We start from the raw sequence: 16,585 nt of genomic DNA, 5'->3' as shown, positions 1-16,585 counted from the left end.
TGCTCCGATTCTCCGGCCAAACTCACGCTCCATCGTCCCCTCACTCGTGAACATGATCCTGAGGTATTTGAACCAGCACCATCCAGCTGCAGCCCCGGAGCACAAGCCCCTCACTTGACACAAGCCCCTAACGCAATAGTTGTTGTTGTTTTTTTTTTAACTTTATTGAAAAATTACAAAACATAGCAACAGTTAAAGGAAATACATGTATTAATGGCCTTTTTTAAAAAATAAGTATTTGTTTTTTTTTGAAAAAGTGCATACAATTCCCCTCAGTCAGGTCTCAGTCCTTCACACATACACACAGTTACTGTATATTCATCAGTTAGTGTATATTATATATCTTAAATATTGTGACATTACAAAAATCTAATTTAAAATCAAATATTACAATGTAGATGTTTTAGTGAAGATAAACATCTGCAAAGTTTTAATGGAAACAAAAATGAAATGCAACTTTAATAAAAATGTTTAATAGAGCCCTTTATAACAGGGTGACGGGAAATTTCAAAATAAAAGTAGTTGGCTGTAGAAAAGGATGATACTTAAAGTCAGTCCAAGAGCACAACAGTAGAAAGGTCTAGAAAGGTCAAATATAACTGAAAGCATAAACATCTGATCTGCAAAATAACACACGCAAACAAAAAATTCCTGGCAGGCGATGAACAACCAACCTGAACACAGCATCTCTGCTTTTTTAGAACAAGGACTGCAACCAGATGTTTACACTGAATACAGATCATGCAAACCATGCTGTATCCAACACTCACACACACACATTTATAAAATTGTATACATATATATATATATATTGTATACATACATATATTGTATACATATATCATATATATATATGAATTGACACCTGCTGTATATTTATCCTATAATTGCTCAAATTAACATTATAAATGCCACTGCTGAATTCAATACTGTCTGTGACTCAACAAACCATTACAGAGTGTGCCACCAGAGTGTTTATAATTACAATAAAAGAATGGTTTCATACATGGTTTCTACTCATTAATTTAAAGATATGTACATAGTGTGCCACCTACAAGTTCAAAGAACTCTAACCCACAGAACAGTAGAAAGCTCTGATTGACTAAACATATGTAATAGATGGCCAATCTGAATGCCAGCTGCTTCAAATTAAGGCTAAACGTATTCATATTTTTATATTAATAATAAATGACTATATGTAATGTGAAAGGTCAGTTAATTTTAAAGAAATCACAAAATGGAAACTGTAAATGTTAAAGCAGACAAAGTGTGAGATGGTGCGGGGTTTGATCAGCAGACACATTAGTATGGATTAACAAAGTTTAATTTAATAGCCTTTTAATATTCATTTTGTGGTCCAATTTTCGAATTCAATAATCAATAATCATCTAGGCAACAATAAATAAAACAGTTATTTTGTCACTATTTTACTTTGATTTTAATGCTGCAAAGTTAATTAACCAGTTTATAATAGCTTTTTTATTTCATCTATTTAATTGACTCATTATAAAGCAATATATGTTGTTTAATTTATTGATAATATTTTGTATAAAAACTAATCTGAATCTGTAAAGTAACTCAACTAAACTAACCAAACCAAATAAATGTAGTCGACTGCTTGCTGCCAAGTGGAAGCACTGAAGAAGGGTCGTTCGTTGACGCTGTAGTGACCCCTCCTGAACAGAAGGGGTCAGTGTGTAGCCAGGTTCCACTGTGGAGGTTTTCAGAGAAGAAACACAGACACTCACATTCATGCTTGTACACATAGACATAAAGAGTAGACGCCTCATCGAACGTTGGGCCTATTGGCGCTGACGAGCGGTGGAGCCGCCATCTTGGCCCGGTCGCCCGCTCCACTCAGTGTAAGGACAGGACACGGTTCAGAGTATTTTAATATTCACAGTGGGATTAACAGTAATAGAATATTCTGATATATGATATATGTGATGTATGATAGGTGTTTTGCAAACACTATAAATATAAACACAACAAGAGAAATCATTTATAGAGTATTAATAGGCTATATTTCATACATGAATACATAAATCTCTCTCTCACTCTCTCTCTCTCTCTTTCTCTCTCTCTCACACACACACACACGCACGCACACACACACACACACACACACACTCAGAGAAAATTAAAATACATATAAATCAAGAGTATCAATACAATTAGGTCAGAGAGAGAGATGACATTTTGGACACATCTAAATACAAGTCAAACAGACACACTTCCATTTAAAGCACTAAAAAAAACAAGAGCCGAACCCTATATGTTAATAAATATTTAGAAATGATCCATGCTCTGCCAGTCACATAGTCGTGGTAGTGGAGAGGGAGGGTCCACATTTCAGCGAGTGTGTGTGGTATAAAAATATATATAACATTTTGTTAAATCGATCATTTTCACACTTTTTTGTTCTTGCACAGTTACCAATTAGAGTGTAGCTCTAATTGGTAAAGACAGTGATGTTGGAGGAGTACTTTGTATAGTATCTAAAATGACTGTGTCCTTTGTTTTTAGGCAAGGTCTAATTATGTGAATGTCTTCTTTATTACATATTTTAATTATGTAGTAATTGTATTTAATGTGCAAACAAAAACACGGGGCATAGTTCAGTAATATCCATTTTAAATTATACAAACCATTTAAGATTTTTCCTTAGTTAAATAAATGTATGATTTTTTCTTTTCAGACTGTTTCAACTTCTCTGGTACAACTGAACTAAAAAAGCCTGGACTCATCAGTTCTGGTCTACAAACATGTGACGTTCGTCCTGCTTTAAGTGGAGATGTGGAGAACCAAGTAAAAATGTATGGAACATTTAGTTCAGCTGTGAGAATATCGGGCACAGAGTGGAAATACATGTTAAATCTCTGATTCATTCTTTATAATAAACCCCACATCATGTTGCTCCTGTTTGATGAAACAGTTTAACAGCAAAGGATATTGATCAGATTCTGTCACTTCTCCTTTGATAGTCTAAACTTTAAAAAAAAAAGTGACATGACATGAAAAATGATCTCATAATTCATCTCAATGTCATGTTCAATATTTAAAAAAACAAAACTGAGAATATCTGAGGTGACCGGAGATTAACCGTCTCTGAAGTGTCTTCCTCTCATGAAACCACAGCACGTCCTCCGCTGACCTACTGCTGGAAATGTGCAATCCATTTACACTAGACCACATGTACGACAACCCCTCTCCTCCCTGCTTCTCCTTTAATATCTACACAGGCTTGCACACACACATCTGGCCGGGGGGTAAATTAACTAACATTCCCACAGAGGCTAATCTCCACGCCTCTACTGTGACAAGATAATAATAATAAAATAAGGGACAGCAGCTCCTCTGGCAGCTAAATATGTATCTACCTGCCACAGCCTGAGGGACTCACTATAACATTCAAAAATGCATGGATTTATGTATAATTGTTTAAAATTGTACTGTACCGTACTGATTATGAATTGTAATATTGTAATATTAGATTAGAGCAGGAATACGCTGCACAGTGCTCTGGCATCTTGTTCCTTCTGCTGATCAACTCAGAGGCTCAACGAGTCACTCATAGAACTGATCTGGGAGAATGACCGATCCAAGATGGCGGCCGCATTTCTCGCGGCCCAACGTTCGATGCGGCATCTACTCTTTATATCTATGCTTGTACATATTCTTCCACGCCTGGAATGGCCACATTTGACGAGGTAAATGTCTGACACTAGATACTGCCACATACAGTAGTAGCTACTGAGTTTATTGTTGCTCCAGTTCTATGAGTAAGTGCGTACATGCTAGCTAGCTCAGTATGGCTTAAGCTGTAGCTAAGAAGGCGTTTCACCACAACAAGTTGGGAAACGACGTAAGTTACCGTTATTAGTAACAAGAAAACTATTTTTTAACGTCAAAGCCGGGAAATGTCGCTCATACCAAGAATTAAGTTGTAACGGTGTCAGTTGGTGAGTGGAAAAACCCTCTGAACTTTGAAACACTCATGACGAGACTCATTTAAACACTTCCCGCGGATGTTTTATCCTGCACGGTGTAAATCAGAGATCTTCAACAGGGGCTCCGGGGACCTCCATGGGGACCTGAGAGTTACTGCAGGGGTCCGCCAAATTGTTTGGTAATATCTTTCCAACGTTTTGTGTGCAAAAATGTGTCTTGAAATATACAGTAACACGAATACAACGTATTAGCAAATATAGATTTGTGAAAAAATAAAGACATTTACACAGCATATGAATGTTAATAATGCTCCTTGTATATCTTAGTATTGTATACACCATACAAAGCTGTGTGTAGAGGCTTTAAGCTGCCCTAGCTGTTAGGTCCAATCTAGTATGCAACTCAATTGAATCTAATATGTGTACTAGGGGATCCCTGCTTCATCTCTCTTTCAACTAAGGGATCCTTGGCCTAAAAGTCGTTGAAGACCCCTGGTGTAAAGTGTCAAATTGAAAGGGGCAGAGTCTAATGTTAGAGATAGCGCTCACTGACTGCTCACTGACTTTCAGGACACAATGAAGGTGCCATTTGGGACTAAGTATCTGGATGCTGCCTTGTGTTGCCCTGCCTCAGTAACAGATGTTCATACAGCTGTCATTCTGACACATGGGGCTGGCGGAGACATGAACTTCAAACATCTGGTCTCTCTGGCACATGCCTTAGTTTCAGCTGGCTTCCTTTGTCTGCGTTTCACATGTAAAGGTTTAAACTTGGGTTACAGAGTGAAGGCATACCGTGCTGTGTGGGTAAGCATTTTCATTCATTCAAGAATTACTATTGTATCCATAAAATAGTATAAATGTGCTGCCATAACAGATTCAGAATCAGTGAGATGCTGTACATGCATGTGTTTTTTCTCAAGGACTATTTGAAATCTCTACAGAAGTTTGCCATAAAGCACATATTTGTTGGAGGTAAGCAGCAATGGTAGGCTTACTTATATCACATGACGTAGACACAAGTGAGTGTGTCACCACATTTCTAAGGTTTGAGGTTAATGAACAATACACTAGTATATTGCTAGATCATTTATTTGTCCCCTTGGGGAAAAAATAATCTCAGTGAGTGAGACACATGACTGTTAACGACAATAAAAACATAACATAAAAACAATGAGAACCCAATTTTTAATTTCCAACACAAGGACATATAAGGACATTAGACAGGCATACCATCAACACACAATCAGCCAGTACTCCACGTGCTATCAGAATAAATAAATACAATTTTATGCATTATTAAAAAATACAGCACTCACTGGGTATGATATTTTGTACTCGAAATGTGTGGCCCTTCCACAGGCAGGTCAATGGGATGTCGTGCTGCTGCAGCTCTAGCCAGGCAGCTAAGTGATGAAGCCGAGGATGCGGTACAGGGTGTCATCTGTCTGTCTTTCCCCCTGCACCCCCCGGGACAGACACACACCCATCGGCAACGGAGTGAAGATCTCAGGGGGCTACCTGAACACATACCTGTTCTGTGCGTGTCAGGCACCGAGGACAACATGTGTGACAGGGTGAGGATGGTTGGGGGGGCTTTTTATTCTGAAAATTAATCCATACATAGAGGATTTACATTGCATTCTGTTTTAAGTTCTATTTTACACAACATCCCAACTCTTTTGGAAACAGGGTTGTATAATATGGACAATATCCTGCCATGTTGCATGTATTGTATTCTAATTACTCCAATGTCCTAGTCCCCATTATATATTTATTTTATGATTTTTCTTTTTGGTTTCTTTCTTTACTCAGGTCCTTTTTGAAGGGATGGTAAAGGAAATGAAAGCTCCAGTTGAGGTTTTCTGGCTGAAAGGAGGCAGCCATGGACTGACAATGAAGGGAAGATCAGCGGACTCTGTGTTGGATGAAGTGAATTTTCAAGTCATCACCTGGATGAGTAAACAGGGAGCATAGATTTGTTTTTGTTTTTGTTTTGTTTTTTCTTTGTTTTTTTATGTTCTACTAGTTAAATAAAGAATATATATTTTTACACAATGTGGCTGAGTTTTTTTTTTTATCAGAAATGATTCAGTGCAACCATAAATACATTTTAAATGTTTAAATGAAACGCTTCTGTCAAAATATGACACATATAGTACTGTGGTAGTTTGTATTGAATCAGTAGCACTATTTCAAATGATAACACTGCTACAGAGGCAATGTGTTACTGTATAACCAGACAGATACACTGATTGCACTGTACACACAGTATGTATTGTATTTCCAATATAAGAGATGCAATGCCAGGTAAAGGCTTTCCACTTATTTTGAAAACTAGTTTAATTGCGATTCACAGGTGCATAAGTTGTCATGGCAACTCACTTTGGTAAGAACTCAAGCTAGTTTGTGGGACCACAGAGCCAGGGTTGACCATGGGATTAAGGTCAAAACAAAGTCAAAATGAGTTTAACTCACTGATGTTTAATGTTACTTCAATGTAAGTAAGTAAAATGTATTTATATTATGCATTTTTTTTCCTTTCTTTTTTTGTTTCCAAATTTCTATTTACATTTTTTGGCAGACTACAAAAAAAGTACAACAGTTGCATGCTGCGTCAGAGCGTCTGCTTAAGAGTGAAAAACAAAAAACACAACATGAATTTCACTATCCTTTCCTTACAGTCAGACATAGTCACAATAAACAACTAGGTAATTAAATAACATATAACATAAGTAGATAATTAAGGTTCAATGAGACAAAGTAGAGTAAAAACTGTAAATAATAGTAAAAATAAAGTAATTAAAGAAAGTATTAAATGGACTTGTACTTATATAGCGCCTTTCTAGTCATCTGACTACTCAAGGCGCTTCACAGTGTCTGTCAGATTCACCCATTCACACAGACATTCACACTGATGGCAGTGGACATCTACATACCATCTAATCTGATCTAACCATTCACACCACATTTACACACCCATGCGCAGCACGGGGAGCAATTCGTGGTTCAGTGTCTTGCCAAAGGACACTTCGACATGTGGACCGGGGGGAGATGGGGATCAAACCACCAATCTCTCAAACAGAGGACGACCCACTCTCCCACCAAGCCACAGCCGCCCTATTAGGAAGTGTCCTCAGCATTGTCAGGAATTTTTAAGCATTTGTTTAATGTTTTTTTGTTTATGAGCTACTTGGTTTTGCAACAGCCCCTGTAAATATTCAACACTACAATAAAATGAAATATTTTATATACTAAACAAGGGTTTATTATATTCTAAATGCAACTGAAACTGCTCCAATTTCATCACGTGTGCACAGAATGGTGTAATAATAATAATAATGAAATGTCTATTTAAGGTAAGGCAACTTATTACTATCCTTAGTAGTAACAAAGATTATGCCCCTTTTAATCCAATACCCTACATATACTTTTCTTATTAACAGTAATATCTCGTCAAATAATAGTCTTATGTGGTAAAAAGTTGCGGTGTTCTTTTTTTTTTAACTTTATTTACATATTATCACAAATATACAAACAGAACAATTGGCATCGTACTTGACAAAGAGAAGAATGTCTATAAAGGTAATCAATTCTCCTTCCAATAAACAATACAATTTTAAATTTTAATGACGTAACATAAGTAAGAGTACTAAATACACTATGAAATAAAAAGGCATACAAAATAAATTAAATAATAAAGCAAAAATAAGTACATACAAAGAAATTAAATTAAAAAGTGGGCTTTAATTGTTACATTTCTTTAAAAAAATGCAACTTATTATATTATAGTGGTGATGTGTTCTCTGTGCCTTTAAGGCGAACTCTGACGTTTATATGTAGTCGAATATAATTGGCTGTCTGACTTCCGCATGCTTTTTTCAGGGAAGCGTCTACTGTATGTAATATGTCCGTGGGAAGCATGGCAGGAGAGCCGTGGAACAGGGTAAACATTGCCTTTCCCGGTGCCGTTTCTACTGTTCTCGTACATTTCAGCTCCACTACAGGTACTGTCCATTGTCCTAATGCTAATGAGCTAAAAATGTCGACTTTTTGCCTGTTGTCTGGGGCTAAACAATACGTTAAAAACACTGTTTATATGCGGCTTGCAACCCACGTGCGAGGATGTAGCCTCGGCAGTGTGGATGTTCTTTATAGGTACCGTTGAATGAAGTGTGATGTTTAAGTGTTGTTACTGTTATGCAGAAGCAAGAGTTAAAGCCCTGGTGGTGGAAAATGCGAAGGTGCTTAAGCTCATTCGGAGTGAGATTCTTCAAACGGAGATACGAGTTCTCTACGAGCTGCTGTACGTCCTGAATAACAGCTACAGGGGCAACAAAACGTTCAAAGGCTTGAAGCAGGTAAGCATGGCGTCCACATACTACAGGGTGTTGGGTTGTTAGTGATGGTGAAACACGGCAGCCCTTCAGGATTCACTGTGGTAAACGTAAACGTCAGAGAGGTTGGAGCTAATTGACATGTAATTTTTCCTTTTTGCATGTTATTTGGTCTTCTCTCTCACAGGTTGAACAATGCATTAACAGGCTGAAGAGCATGAAGCTTGATGTTGCTCTTCAGGAGCTGACAGAGTTGTGTCCCCATAAAATTCAAAGGTATATATACATATATATAGATTTTTAATTATTGGTTCAGTGTGTTTTTGCCAATTGTTTATGAACCAGCATCAACCCACTATATGGAAGCATATCTGTGTCATTGGTTTTTGAAATTAAAAAGCCATTTAATTTCTAGCACTGAATATGTATGCATTGGAATTAGGCATGTGACTTTTTTTGCATCTGAATTGAACTCTTCAGATTGTCAACAACTCATTTTCACCTTTATTTCCCAATGTTCACAAATTCAGAATCAAAAATTCAACATACCAACTTTAAATGCAAAATCTAATGTATTAAATTTAGTGTTAACATCCGGGAACCCAAGGAGAAGCAATCGATACCAGGTCGTCTTTGTGATTAGATGCTATGTGAAACAATGGGTGACAACTTTAAGCAGTAGATGAGCGCCCATGAGTATCGTGTCGTAAAAACTTCACATTTCTGAGGAGTTCCTGATTCAAAGTTAACTTTAAAGTCTGAATCGGTCAAACTGAAACAATGACCAGAACAATAATATCCTGATGAGCTCACATACTGATCTTCCACATGAGGACAGGGAGATTTTAATGTCTGTGTTTTAACAAAGTATCTGACACTAATTCAACTTATGTGCTTTTATATGTAATTAAGAGTAAAATAGATAAGCCAACATATGTGACAGTGGCAGTTAACAATCTCATATTGAAACCTGTTACAGAAGAGCACCGACACAAGGCTGTAAGCACTGAGAAGAAGTACTGCAGGTTATTAAGCTAAATCCATGGGACGGCCACCATTATTGAGTCCTTTCTCCATTGTCTCTATGGCAGAGCAGTTATACCATGGCAGTTTGCAGCTTCAAATTCTTTAATGCACATGTTACAGCGGTGATGCATTAGTTGATTGTGTGACGCTAATTATCTGTGTCCTTTCTTGTGGCTGTGTTTAGAGGACTGGGCATCAAAGCTGGTGAGTGTGAAGTCCCCAGTCAACCCATGCTCGAGTGGCTCTGTCTCAAAGTGTTGGGAGCCGCCCAGCTGATGAGCTGCACATTGAGTCGCTGCAACAGAGCTTTTGCGTATCCTTTTTCAGAGGTGAGACTGTTGAGAAACATGGAAAGTAATCGTGATCTTGTCTGTATTAAGTCTGACGACCATGGCTTTCTTGATGTCACCTCATGGGTTTGTCCTTAATATGTGCTTCAGACTCTCAAAGCAGCATTTGAAATGGGAGGAGTTTCTTATCTTGAATATGGTGATAACCAGCATGCTCAGTCGTCTCTGGTGAGTGCTCTTCCTCAGTGTCACATCTAAAAAGGCTGAGAACTGCATAACACTACAGAATACCATTTTTAAATTGTACCAAGTATTTAGAAAATATTTGAAATGGTTTGATTTGTGTTTGTTTATTTGTTTGTTGTTTTAAAAAACGCCCCCACTTGCCTTTGTGCTCCATCAGGGTGATTGCCCGTGGCATCCTGGTCAGCCTGGCCACTCTGTACCAGCAGCTTCTGGAGCTCCTCAGAGAAGTAGCCAGTGCTCAGCCCATGCCCTTCCTCGCAGACTTCTCCCTGCCAGTAGATATGGCTCAGTTCCTGGGTCCTTCTGATACACTTTTCTTGACCAAAAAGCCAGCACACCACCCACACTCCAGTCCTCCTGTCAAAGACCACAAGCAGAAGCAGCAGAGGAAGAAGAAAACTTCTGCTAAAATCAAGAGAAAGACCAGGAAAGTTAAAGAAGATCTGGGTGTTGCTGTTAAAAGAGGTATGAATCGTTTTCATTGTTCTGTAGGGCACATTTAAAGAGATAACAGTAGGGGGGAATAACAGTATTGGCATTACTGTTATTTTTTTCAGATATAGGTCTTGACACTGACATGAAGCCTTTCCTTGATGTTTTCAGGGACTTTACCAAGGTTTGTGTGCAAACCAGATGAAATATTTATGAATTATTTTGTTATTTTCAGTGTTGTCAGCTAATGGTTCCAGCTTATGATTACTTAATTTTGTTACCCAGGGCAAATCTTTCCCACGGAAAACACACAAGGCCGACAAGAAACGAAAGTTTAAGAAACAAGTGAGAGAGGCATCTACTTTCACAGACATGGCAGCCCATCTAGAAGAAATGATCTCATGGTGTAAATCCCAGAAGATGGAAAAGGAAAAATGTCTTTTAACCTTCCTGCATTTAAAGTGCCAACGGATGAAATGCTTAGAGGCAGCAGGCTACAAGTAAGAACAACACTGCACAATATACACTCAGTGGCCACTGTTTTAGGTACAGCTGTTCAAATTAACATGACCAAATACAACAGCTCTGCCATTAAATCTGCCTTTTTTTAATGCAAATGTGTAAATAGTGTTTCTATATTGTTTTTTACTGTTCATACATGAAGGGGGCAGAAACACTTGAATATAATGCTGTCCAGAACAACCCCACAACGAAACCTCAGAATGATAAAATAAGACTTTTTGGCAGAGCAGTTGAATTGTATTAAACTGTAGGTTTACTTGAAGTATCCACTATGTGTGGAGTTATTGAGGTAAAGCTACATACTTGAGTATTCTGTGACACAGTTGCTCCTAATACAAATTGCTCATAATTCTGTATTTTGTCCCCAACCCCAGCGTCCAGAGGAGGTTACCCACCTTCAGAAAGGAAGCTTGCTGGGCTTCATCTCCTCAAGGGTCAGTGCCAAGAACCTGCTGGCCTTCTGCCGCGACGAGGAAACGCCGTGGCCTGAGAACCCGTTTTGCATCGCTCAGGAGTCGATTAAAGTCTTCAACAGGAAGAACTGGTGTGAAAAAGCGACAACAAAGGAACAAGACTGAGTTATCAATGTCTAGATTGTTAGGGCACAGCGAAAGAACCAAGAATACATACCAGGCGACATCTCAGACCACCGGCTGTGACAGCCATAATGACATAGATGATATATTTGCCTCTATAGGCTTGTGACACTGTGGAATTAAACACAAGGAAACAAATGACTGTATGCAGCTGAGCTCAGTATACAAGGCCTTAGTTTTGAAAAGAAAGATGGAATTTGATGTTGAGTGAAAACTGATTGTTGGACTTCGTATGAATGTTATACAAGTGTTAAACAGCAACGGCCACTTTTAAAGCCAGAAGTAACTAAAGGTGACCATTTCTTTTTACTGTGAGATTATTTGGTTTTGTATTTTAAGCCAGTATAGAGACACAGTGAGAGGTATCTGGCCTGCAACAAAGGTACCTGGCTGTAATTGAACCAAAGGTGTTGTTGGTTGGCAGTATGCTGAAGGGAGACATATCAGGAATGTTCCTAATATCTGAATGGGTTATTTTGAATAGTTTTCATGGCTGAAATCTTTTTCTGTTTGATTACTTGCCAAACTATTGCTAGTCCTAGGTAGATAGAACTCTGTCGGTTGTACAACAGACTGATTAACAACATACTTAAACATTTTTAATGGAGAAACTTCAGAGAGGGCAAGTCCTGAACAAAAACATCTGCTCTCGGTGATGTGTATTTTGTCTCAGAATGATAACAGCAAATGAGAACAAAATGAATTGTTAATCGAAACACTCTTTTTATAACGCAATTTGCTACCGTTTGCATACAGTACATATGAAAACTGATCCAGAGAGAGTGAGAGAGAGACTAACCTCATCATTCATTTAAAACATGTTTGAATTTTTCAATTGACTGAGGAATTACTTAATCATAATATCGTAATTAACAAGGATTGTTCCTGCACACTGAAGCAACGTTTTATGATACTAAACACGAAATGAGGCATTGGTCCCTTTCAAATATTTACTGCTCTGCTGGCTACAGCGTACATGTGGTGAAATACAATTTTTAGAGCTATTAAATGCATATCTTGTTCCACCCTCTGAAGACAGCACTGCAGTATAATAACATACCATGTCTTGTGCATAAAGACATAAAACCTATTATATGACACATAAATTCGGCAAATGGCTATTTTAAGCAGTAAAAGCCCCAAATATTACAAATCCTGTATCTAAAGGGTTTCTTTGAGCTCTCATGGTATTTCTGGCTCCACCTGGTGGAATTGATAAATGAATGCACTCGATAATTAGTTCCAGGCTCTTGATCGTACTTGGAGAATATGGAATGAATCCCTCAACCTTGTTAATTGTAATGCCCTTGGCAGAGGCAAGCGAAAAAGCAGAAGTGTCAATCTTCCTCTTGAATTAAATGAGTGCCCACAGAGACTGAGTGCTGATATGAACAGACTGCGCTGGCAGTGGTATGTATTAGTAGGCAAGGTGGTCCCAGCCCTAGGACTTTGAAGTCAAGTACAAAAGCTGTGCAGGTACAAGTGCTACTACATCAAAACGATGCAGGTGTCTGGCAGCCCCGTAGCCGCCGGGATTGTTCAGGAATGGAGGCTGAGCACCAAATTAGAAGCTAAAGGGTTTGTTTTGTTAAAGCTTGTGCTTTTCTTGCCCACGTTCTTATCATCCTCTGCCAAAGAAGACACAGTCCTCCCATCTGCACAAATACAACGGTGCAGTTTTCTCCCCCCTCACTGATCACTGACTGGGTTGAGTTATGGTCTCACATCAGCCCGCCAGCTTTATTTGTGCAAATGAGACTGCAGTTTCCTCATTCGTGTGCTTTCAGGGTTTCATCTAAAACTGTTAGTCAAGGTTAACTTTTTTACTCCTACACTGAGGGACAAGAGCAGAAGAAAAGTATTCTTTATACATGGGCGCACAGGATTTTTACACTTGATGAGAGATATGCCCGCAAAACTTTGTCAATTAAAGGTCCCATATTGTAAAAAGTGAGATTTGAATGTCTCTTTTTTTTATTATAAAGCACAGTTAGGTGCTATATAAATACTGTAAAAGTATACTGTAAAACTCTCAATCCACCGAAATGCACACAACCAAATTCAGAAACTTTGTCTTTAAACGAGCAATCAGGACTTCTGTACAGTTGTGATGTCACAACTATACTATATATAGGTAGAAAGGTGCTGCTGCATTGTCATTGTCCTGTTGTATTGACAGTGCAGAGAGCGCAGATGCGGAAAACTCAGAAACACTAAGCAATCAGACTGGGAGAGGGTGACTACAGGTATATTCAGACTGCAATATGACAAATAATGTGTTTTTATTACATTAAAGCATGTAATCATGTTCTACTAGAAACCCCAAGTATGAGCCTGAAAATGAGCATGATTTGGGACCTTGGGGACATAGGACATTTTTACCTCACATGCAATTTGCACAATTCTCTTAATGTGCGCTCTATTGAACCACAAACATTTTGCAGCTATTATCTCCAATGAAATGCAAGGTATTCCAATTTTTTGTTATCTTGTCAAGAGAAGTGGAAGCACCAGTGTATGAATGAATCTACAAAACAATGCAGCAGGGATATGTACCTTGTTGAAAATTTAATTAGTATATAAATTACTGAGAATGAAAGACTATATTTTTAATGCAATGCTAGGAAACAGTCTGACCTTGCTTCTTTTAATTAGAAATACAAAATAAAGTGCAAATCTCTAAGCATGAATCAACAGCAGTTTGTGTCAGTGGTGTGTACATAATGTCACTAACATCCTATAAGGACAGGCTACAATTTGTCGCCAGTAAGCGGTAATGTAAAATGTCGACATGTGGCTGTCAGTAATTACAGCAAAACAAACCGAATCTGCTGTACCAGTAATAAAGAAAAAACCCTACCCAGTTTCAGAATTGGTAGGTAAATTTCTGCAATAGCGTCACTGTGGTTTTTGCCTTTTTTTTCCCGCTGTACACCATAAGACCCTTCTTCATTATCTGGCTGGAGCAGCAAGTCTTCCGCACCGTCTGCTGCCGTATCTTAGAGTAGGGAGACCGTTGATTGTGAGACACCCTGTCTGTCTTTACTTCTGTCAGACAAGAAGCATTTAATTGCGTATAATTGTAAATAGATGGTTTCACATGAATGGGTTCAGTGCTGGAATTGTGCCTACTTTTGTTGGAATGGATGGTTCTCCAGGGATTCTGCGAATACATCAGGTATTGTATGGCTTGTGGGCATAATATGACCTAAAACAGGAGAAAGTACAGTATATAAAGATCTTCACTCCCAATATGCTTCTTCAATTTATTTTCCTCTCACCTTAAGAGCAGCGAGGGAAAAGAGAACAAAAATGTTTCAGGTCTCAGCTTTTTGCATGGCACTAAGGGATTCTCAACATTTGTACTCAGAGGTGTATAAAATCAATCACATAATTACCTCCACTGAGACAAAAAAAACAAAGTAGAGCCATACAGGCCAGTCTAGGGCATTAAGCTCTTGTTGTTCTATATCTATACTCGCCTGGTCTCCAATATATCAATGATCTAAAGCATAGATATGATCTAAGGCCATGATTAAAGTGGGAAAACTAGTAGAGGAAACATGCAAGGTCGAAATCCTCATTAAGGCCAGAGGGGAACACTGAATAAAACAGTGCAGCCAATACACACTTGATTTAGTGTCTCGCCCTTGCCTAGAGGGGCTTTCATTCCCAGTGCATTTAATGTATTCCGTATTATGATAATGTATAGAAATAATTTAATATCTTGTCTACATGTAGCAGATTTCTAGCGTACTAATCATAAAATTTCCTCATGAAGTGAAGTCTATAGGTTGTGCCCCTCCATGTATAGATGAAATTAGTTTTGTATTCACACTGGCAGGAGGTATAACGTAAATTATGTAATCATATGTTTAATCAAGAGTGTGGTTTCTGTTCTTTTAATGTCTGTGTCCACGAATTCATGTGACAAAACCTCTAGAGCATAAACTAAATGCCCCTTCATCAGTGTCATATGCTTAAGAGGGCTGAGACCTGAAACATACTGTATGTGTTCTCTATTCCCCTAGTGCAATTAAGATGGAGAGGAAATAAAGCGTACACACATTTATATTCCTTTTCTTGTTTGAGGCCAGTGGCTATGGACCTTTGCTAACAAAATCGTTTGGGAGAGCATAATGACGAGCTTTTAGTTAAGTCAATAAATACAACCTAAAAAAGCCCACAGCTGTACCATCCATTTAGTTGCTATACTCAGTCTCCCTATGGTCATAGAGGGCACTATCATTGCACTGCAATGCTGTTACTCATTATGGACTAGCCCTATTTTAAATTTAAATATACATTTTAATAGGACTTCATCCATCTGCTATCCCAAAACTGTCATAGGCTTCTATAGTTTTCTTTACTCCTAACAATGTATTGTCTTTGTCTTCTCTACAGCAACATAACATCAGTTAGATATAAAGTTTCATTAAAATGTAGGTGTAGACAGAAACACACAAAAAAAGGTTTTTGCCTATTTCCGCTTTATCAACTAAACTGTCTTCCTCCAGTTTGTTCAAACAATTATTTGTCACATTTTGTTCTGTCATTTCTTAGAAACAAATAATGAAGATATAATTGTATTGTTAAAAAGCCATACCAGTGGTTTTGTATTTCGACATCCACCACACATTTCTTGTACTTAACATCACAACTTACCATTTTGCAAACTGGGATACTGCGTTTTATACATTTGGTTGTATATTATGCCATTCAAGGCATCAATAGATTTCCATACAAAACTAAAATTTGCAATGTGGCTGTCATGTATTGTTTTTACAAGCCAATAATGTACTGTTCACAGCTTCTGAAGTGTGAATATTTCTTAGATTTGTGTTATTTGAGGGCTTTTTAATTTGTTCACAGTGTGCTGACATTTTAAAGACCAAACAGCTAATCTTTTTAATCAATAGTAAATGAATAAAACAAATACAGTTGTATTCCTGCATTATCTCTGTAAGCCATTACAATTAGCAGCAACTCTGCATTCATATATTACAATGTTACACTTGACAATGACTTCCAGGAACTGTAGGTAAATTTTAAAAAAAATTACACAAATGAATACATAAATAAATAAATAAATAAATCGGAGACTATTGAAATGGTCAGCAAAAGTATACTAGACTAGACTTATACTATTATTATTATTATTATTATTATTATTATTATTATTATTA

At 37.7% G+C, this 16,585-nt stretch overlaps 1 protein-coding gene across 1 annotated transcript; it reads left to right on the top strand.

The window, feature by feature from the left end:
* Nucleotides 1–3,619: 3,619 nt before the first annotated feature.
* Nucleotides 3,620–11,508, top strand: LOC310953240 (nucleolus and neural progenitor protein-like; the record flags this gene model as incomplete). The annotated part of the gene is made up of 14 exons (XM_083922202.1): nt 3,620–3,710; nt 4,521–4,757; nt 4,874–4,925; nt 5,313–5,527; nt 5,766–5,870; nt 7,885–7,957; nt 8,157–8,311; nt 8,475–8,563; nt 9,498–9,626; nt 9,754–9,831; nt 10,007–10,314; nt 10,407–10,465; nt 10,567–10,781; nt 11,178–11,508. Exons 1-14 carry the CDS (start codon nt 3,693–3,695, stop codon nt 11,506–11,508), a joined length of 2,064 nt encoding a protein of 687 aa, XP_083778328.1. The 5' UTR covers nt 3,620–3,692.
* Between the last annotated feature and the right edge of the window lie 5,077 nt (nt 11,509–16,585).

The sequence above is a fragment of the Echiichthys vipera genome (assembly GCF_963691815.1).
Source record: "Echiichthys vipera genome assembly, chromosome: 10".
In the NCBI taxonomy this organism is placed as follows: domain Eukaryota; kingdom Metazoa; phylum Chordata; class Actinopteri; order Perciformes; family Trachinidae; genus Echiichthys; species Echiichthys vipera.
This window is presented reverse-complemented; position numbering and strand designations above follow the sequence as displayed.